General features: G+C 39.7%; 1 protein-coding gene across 1 annotated transcript in view; it reads left to right on the plus strand.

Moving 5' to 3' along the window:
- The window catches only part of LOC142752137 (caspase-3-like), a 36,203-nt gene extending 29,062 nt beyond the window's left edge, over positions 1–7,141 (plus strand). The window contains exons 4-7 of the mRNA XM_075860199.1: positions 1,326–1,454; positions 2,402–2,577; positions 2,672–2,792; positions 6,235–7,141. Coding sequence (XP_075716314.1) covers positions 1,326–1,454; positions 2,402–2,577; positions 2,672–2,792; positions 6,235–6,461 — 653 coding nt within the window. The 3' untranslated portion in view covers positions 6,462–7,141. The remainder of the gene's footprint in view (positions 1–1,325; positions 1,455–2,401; positions 2,578–2,671; positions 2,793–6,234) is intronic.
- The last annotated feature ends 568 nt before the right edge of the window (positions 7,142–7,709 follow it).

A 7,709-nucleotide genomic window follows, 5' to 3' on the forward strand; every position in this document is an offset into this window, starting at 1 on the left:
ACGTAAAAAGACGCCCGCCAAAAAGAAGTGCATATCACTTGGGACGTATTTGGAGCCATTTTTCATTGACTCTATAGAAAAACAGCTCCAAAAACTGCCGTAAAAAACACCGCCAAAAATGCGAGTTTGATTAAAAAACCGGCTGAAAATCAGGAGCAGTTTTCCCTTTGTTTAGTAAGCGTGTGAACATACCCTTAGCCTTTTGGTGTGTCCTATAGCTTCTGCCATTTGTACAATCTCACCCAAAATGGCAGCCGGACACTGCTTAGCAATTTGAAGACACCTTTTCCTGGCTTGTAGGAGGGGGGGGGGGGGGTGAGATTCCCTCCCACATTTATGGTAGCTGTGAGTCAGGTTGCTTTGCCTTATTCACCTTGCTGTAATTCTGGGAAGTGCTCCCTCTGGTGGCCAACATAGGAAAACATGTAAAATTATTATTTAATTTTTAGTACTTTCCACCACGTGGAAGAAAGAAAAAAAAACAGCAAAAAAAAGTAAAAAATATAATAGAAATAAGAAACTTACTTAAAAAAAAAAAAAAGGTTTAATTTGCGACACATTCCCTTTAAGGGGTTAAAAACAGTGAATCCACGGCAGAAAGGCACATCTGGAGAGCACCAGGTGATATTACTCCTATTACATTTATAATTTTGTTGAGAGACCGAAGGGTTGCTTTAATTAATGAAAAAGATACCTTTTAATTTACTACTTGTAGACTGTATAGAAAAACTGCATATATGCCGAATGTAATTTATTGACAATCTATAGATCAGACATCCACATTACACAGTATTATCAGGTATGAGGTTTTTTTACTGGTTTCTGTTTAACCTGCATTAAAGTGTACCTCTGGGGTTCAACATTTTTTACAAATAATCACCAGCACAAAGGATCTCCACCACTCCTCCATGTGCTATTCCCTCATTTAAGTCTGAGAGTGCCGTCAACGTTCTCTGTGGAAATTGTTTTTGGCGGTCTCTGCACGCAGAACCTAGTCATAGAGGTGATATGACAGAAACTTTTAGTGTTGTAAGTGTTCTGTGGGAACACGTGTGTTAAATAACTGTTCCCATGTACAGAACCTCATGTTATATAGTCGGCCATTTTTTTGAAGACTGGCATGTAATACTACATTTCCCTTGCCGTGGCTGGATGCAGGTTCTGGTATCTGAAGCCATCCATGTGAAAGGCTAAGTAGATTTTTATTTGGAAGGTTGTGAAACATTATCTATAATGCATTTTTTGTTGTTGTGTATAATCCTTTATGAATATATTAGTCCTGCTGCTATAAGACCCATTTTCAAGCAAAGATCTTTTATCTCTAGGAATGGGAATGCGAAATGGAACAGATGTAGATGCATCCAAGCTGTATAACACCTTTAAATCTTTAGGCTACAAGGTCGATATTTACAATGATCAAAAGTGCGCTGATATTTATGGGCGTCTTAAAAAAGGCAAGTCTTGGACGGTATTTTTTATTTTCATTGAGGTTTTTTATTTTATTACAGTTTCTAATCAGTGACTGGCAATTGCTAAGGCTGGGTTCACACGACCTATTTTCAGGCGTAAACTAGGCGTATTCTGCCTCGATTTACGCCTGAAAATACGGCTCCAATACGTCGGCAAACATCTGCCCATTCATTTGAATGGGTTTGCCGACGTACTGTGCAGACGACCTGTAATTTTACGCGTCGCTGTCAAAAAACGGTGCGTAAAATAACAGCCTCGGCAAAGAAGTGCAGGACACTTCTTAGGACGTAATTTGAGCCGTTTTTCATTGAATCCAATGAAGAGCAGCTCCAAATTATGGCCGTCAAGGACGCCTCGCAAAATGCGAGTACGAGCAATTACGTCTGAAATTACGGAGCTGTTTTCTCCTGAAAACTGCTCCGTAATTTCAGACGTAATGGTCGATATCGTGTGCACATACCCGAAGTCTTCAATTTAGCCATCTGGCAATCCTATTGTCTAGCATCATTTCAAGTACATAAATGCCTGGTAATCTAAAATCGCAAAAGAGAAGACTGAAAACAGACGAATTTTCTAATTGGTTGCTTCTTCTCTAACTTCCTACCATCATATTATATCATAGAATTTTTTCTTTGGGCTTCTCGTTAACGTCGTTGGGATGCATGTATTCCTATAATATTTCATAATAATTAACGTTTAAAGAGGCCTTGTTCTGGTAGTTATGCTTGTTTTACTTACGGGGATATTGGCGTTTTTCTATTCAGAAAGTGCAGCCATATTTTTTAATAATTATATATTTTAAATGACCATTCATTCCAGGGCACTGTACATCTGAAAGAAGGGGTTTGTGTCATACATTGTATGTGGCTATTTATGTCCTCCATAAATATATTTTTCATTGTATAATGGTATATTAATATTTTGTATGCAGTATCTGAGGACGACCACAGCAAGAGAAGTTCATTTGTCTGTGCACTTCTGAGTCATGGAGAGGATGGTAGGCTGTATGGAGTGGACGATTGTCTGCCTATCAAGAATTTGACAAGTCTTTTCCGTGGTGACCGATGCAAGACCTTGGTGGGCAAGCCAAAATTATTCTTCATCCAGGTAACTTTACCTAAAGGGCCATGAAATACCTTATAATGTCTTTGAAAATGTCATGGCAATTTGCAAAATGACTTATGTTTTTGTTTCTCTAAAGGCTTGCAGAGGTACAGAACTTGACTCAGGAGTTGAAACAGACAGTGGCAGTGAATCGTCTGAAGAAACCTATAGAATCCCAGTTGAAGCTGATTTCCTTTATGCCTATTCAACAGTCCCAGGTATCTGACTTTTCCATAATATTGTCCTTGCAGTTACATTGACAAAAAAAACAACATACAGTAGATATAAAAGTGTGCACAACCTTACTAAAATTGTGGAATTTTGTGAGATGAGCGAAAATCCATGTTACTCCAGACCCTTTTTCATTTTTAACCAACAAATGAAATAAAAGAAAAGTGGATAATTTTTATATAAAATAATCGAAAACATGCCACAGTATTGCTATGTAAGGCCCTGTTCACACAGAGTTTTTTGGCGCGGAAAGCGCTCCGCAAAAAACAGCCGAAAATGCCTCCCATTGATTTCCCTTTGAATACTTTATAGTGAAATAACCATGCTGGGTGGTCTTCTTTTTTTATTTTTTATTTTTTTATAAAGAACTCTGCATTTTGCCGTTCCTCTGTTATTCCTCCTGGAACTATATGAAGAAACTAACCCCTGGGTTTTACCAGTCCCCTTATTAATATGGTGTGTCCCTACACAGCATGACACTGTCAGCACTGATTGAATACTGTCAGTCTGTGTAGGGAAAAGCCCCTTTGACAAGAGGAATCGTAACGCTCATTTTTTAGTTAATATCTTTTCAGGAGGAATAACAGAGGAATAGCACTTTAAGACATTACACCTTTAAGGTGACGTCTCCGATTAGGCTGTCATGTGTGTGTACTTTTTTTTTTTTTATCAGTTTTTCCCTCTGCAGGCCCTATTTCTAATTCTGAGTTTTCCCTGAGCTTGTGAGTGGTTCCTAACTGTTATCATGTACTTTATGCATTGCACACAGATAAAGATAGAAGAGCAAAATTCTCTTCTTTTCCATAACCCTATATAGAAGCAGCAGAATAAAGGAGATTATAAAGCCGTACTGAGCAGTGTAGCTGTGAATCCAGCAGTGGGTGAGATAAAACACCTCCCAGGAAGCTGCAGCAGCGTCTGTGTGTCTCTGCCTCTTTCTCACTCTGCGCCTCCTTCCTTCTGGCCTCCCCATAGACTTTTATCGCAGCTGTAACCTGATCCATCAGTGAGCTGATTATCACAGTGCTACTGAACCAAACATGGATCACTATAGGTTCTATGGTGATGATGGTTTGGTTCAAATGAAACGGAGGGAGCCCAGGTCTTGCGAGCATAATATAGACAATAAAATGTAGCTATATTCTAGCCATCTTAAACCGGCCTTAGGCTCAATTTACGCAATAATATTGGTACATCTGTTCTGCTTTTTTTGACAAAATTATTATTGATCTGGAAAGCAAGCCTGCATGCAAATGTTAGATATGAAAAAAAGGAAGCGTGGCATACAATGCCTGAGTGTAAAAAAGCCGAAGATTGAACACATGTATTAGTACAAAAACAATATAGTGTTTGTATGTACTTCAGTGGTCACTATACTACAATAAAGTAGTACATCACCAGCGTAAATGTATCCTATAAGAAATTTTTCACTAATAAATGATTGTATCTATAGAAAAAAGTACACTAAAGATGAATAACACAGGTGCATGTAGGCAAAATAGAAGTAATGACATAGAGAAATACAGTCCTGAAGATATGAAGAGCTAACCAAGCCCTACAGGTATAGAAAGACCAAACAAAATGTACATACAAGAAAAGTCCTCCGATTCCGAGTTAGTATATCTAGGGCTGGATGGGTAAAGGGATGGTAGGCATGGAAATGTTAAGGAGTGGGGACTGTAAAACAAGGCAGGAGAAACCAATATCTGAGGGCTGGGTGAGGACGTATATGACACACTCTGAGAAAGACGGGCGGTCTCAAGAGATTGCCATCTGTTCTGCTGTTAGAATCTGTTTTGGGATACTGGTTCTGTTATTTTTTTTAATATATCCCCTTATGAAGGATGGAAAGTCTAATTTATACACCGTGCATCAGTTATATCCTGCAATACCAATAAAATGGCATGCGTTATTTAATTGGACTATGTATGTACAGCTCAGTATAAACTACCAAGTATAACACCAACCTGTGTCCATAGTATCACTATTGACGTTCTGCCTAACTTTATAAAGTATGTTTTCAGCTGAGTCTACTTTTGCAACCAAAGTAAACATTCTGATATTTGAAAACATTTAAACATTTTATATCCATGTCTTCGTATTGCCTTCACATCACATTACCCAAAAATAAACATTTTTCAATTTACAGTCTTGCTATGGTGCCCCATGGTGTTTTGATTCCCTATCGGATTGTTCACCTAATGTGTTCAGTGCCGGTGGCCACACATGTCGTCGCTCAGTCCCATCGTCCCGGATCCTCTTGTATATGGGGCGGAGTGAATCCTGCAATTGTGCAGGCCAGCCAATAAGAATTGGAGCACTAGAAGTGATCTCTTCTCACTGACACTGAATACATTAGATGAGCATTCTTAGAGGCAATCAAAATAACAGCTAGGGATCCCATGACAACTATGTAACATAGCTATACAAGGGCTTTTTTAAAAAAAAAATATTCCAATAGATTTTTTTTTTGTGTGATTTAAAGGGAATGTGTTGCTAGCAAAAAATGCATTTTTTTTTTAGTTAAACAATTAGTGTGTAGGTGATTAAACATTGTTCTAATTTTTTTCACGAGTCAGGAAATATTATAAATTAGATTCTAATTTATAATATTTCCCAGCACTGGTCACTAGATGGAGCAATTCCCAAAATTGCAGCATTGCATGTGGTAAAGCAACCACATTGCTTTATGCTGCAAAATTGGGAAAAAATCCCTCGCTCTAGTGAGCTCTCAGAATCCCCCCCTCCTTTATCCTGGCTAGTGCCGGGAGAAACAAGGGGATTGAACGGTCAAACCTCCTACACTGTGTGTCGCCATTTTTTGAGCTAACACACAGTGTAGTAGGTTTACATACACTAGTAAACACACACTGAAACACGAACATACATAGAAATCACTTACCTGCTCCTGCCGCCGCCGCTCCCTCCGGTCCGTCCGCTCCGTCTGCTGCCGCTGCTCCAAGTGCACAAGTCCGGAAGCCGCGACCGGAAGTAGTAATCTTACTGTCCGGCCGCGACTTCCGGTCCACAGGAAAATGGCGCCGGACGGCGCTCAGTTCAACTTGGACTGTGTGGGAGCGGCGCATGCGCCGTTCCCACACAGACGGCGTACACCATAGTGGATGGAACGGGCCCCGTTCGCATTCACTATGGGACTGTAGCTGCCGTATTCCATGTCTGTATGTTTCGTTAATCGACACATACAGAAATGGAAAAAAAAATGGCAGCCCCCATAGGGAAGAAAAAGTAAAAAAATTAAAAAAAGTAACACACAAATAAATACAAAAGTTTTTTATAAAACACTAACCTCAAACTGATATAAAAAATTTTTTTGGGGCGACACTATTCCTTTAACAGAGAATTGTAATATTTGTGGGACTACCCCTTTAACAAATTAATTAAATCATGTTTTCTTTCATTCCTTTCTAGGGTATTATTCCTGGAGAAATACCTCGAACGGCTCCTGGTTCATTCAGTCATTATGTGAAATGCTGAAATTGCACGGCAAAAATCTTGAACTTGTGCAGATACTCACATGTGTTAACCATATGGTGGCATTGGAATTTGAATCTTGCTCAACTCAAATAGAATTTCATGCAAAGAAGCAGATCCCCTGTGTGGTGTCAATGCTCACAAAGGCTCTGTGCTTCCCCTAGGGAAAGAAGAAGCCACTACCTGCATGCCGTAAAGCCAGAACGTAATGTTTCTTCATTCCCTACAGAGAAGCATGAACAGGAGTTTGACATGCCAGCTGCAGTATGCCAGCAAGGATCATGCAGCGAGGCCTGATGGCAACCGTGAACAGCTTTAATGTTTATTTAAAAAGGGAATAGAAAAACCTACAATGATATAGTGAAAATGAGTCTTTACATTGTGTATGATGCGGTTTGTGACACTTGCATGGGTTTTTTTCTACTTCAATACATCTAAAATAGACCTGTTTTGTTTTTTTAATGCCGAAATGAATTTTTCCTGTGTTTTCTACGAAAAGCAAAAAACAAACAAACAACCAATTAACTGTATCAGGGAATATGAGCTATTTGTAGCATTAATTATACTTGACCTTTATTGTCAAACTTGCTGATCCTTTGAGCTGTACAGGGTCAGATGTACAATTTCTGTCTCTAGCCCTAGTTTATTCATTTTCATTTAAAAAAAAATCGATACCTGTTTAAATACAAGGTGGCGCAGTAGCATCCATGTTTATAGCATTGTGTGAAGCAGAAATATAGCTGTACCTGCACCTAGGATTTCTTGAATGTATTATAAACTTTTATTATCATGCATAAAGGCTCAGCTACTGCGTGTACTTGAATTATAAATTATGTTAAGTTTCCTCGTGAATGATTTGTAATTCCTAATATATCCAGGGTGGCCACCGTTTGGCACACAGGCCTATTTCATCTAGCTACTGAATCCACAACCCCATGCCAAACAAGTCTCCAAGTTTCAGTGAGACAGTCCTGGATTCCTGGCACGCAGCACACGGGTGATCACTACTATCTGGAATAATTAAGGGATGCCATTTGTGGCACTACCTCTTGGCACCCAGGTTGAGGATACAGGTTTGTCCTGAGATTCAATGACACGGCTTGGGTTTGGAGCTGTGGCTAGGATAAGTGGCGGGGCTTATATCTGAAAAACTTGCTGTGGCATGTGCTTAGATGCCCTGATGAAAACAAGCTAGTTGGTGCTACTGCCGCTCCCCTAAACTCTTACTCGGGGGTACAACCGAGCTTGTGTTATATGCAAATTCTGCTGCCCTCTCAGTTGTATAGCCCAGAAATGCCACGCGGGGACATAGACAATTAGGGTATGTGCACACGCAGTGTTTTCAGGCGTATTTTGGGGCGTTTACGCCTCGAAAAACGCCTGAAAATACGGAAGCTGAACGCCTGCAAACA

Source organism: Rhinoderma darwinii, chromosome 1, assembly GCF_050947455.1.
Source record: "Rhinoderma darwinii isolate aRhiDar2 chromosome 1, aRhiDar2.hap1, whole genome shotgun sequence".
NCBI lineage: Eukaryota > Metazoa > Chordata > Amphibia > Anura > Rhinodermatidae > Rhinoderma > Rhinoderma darwinii.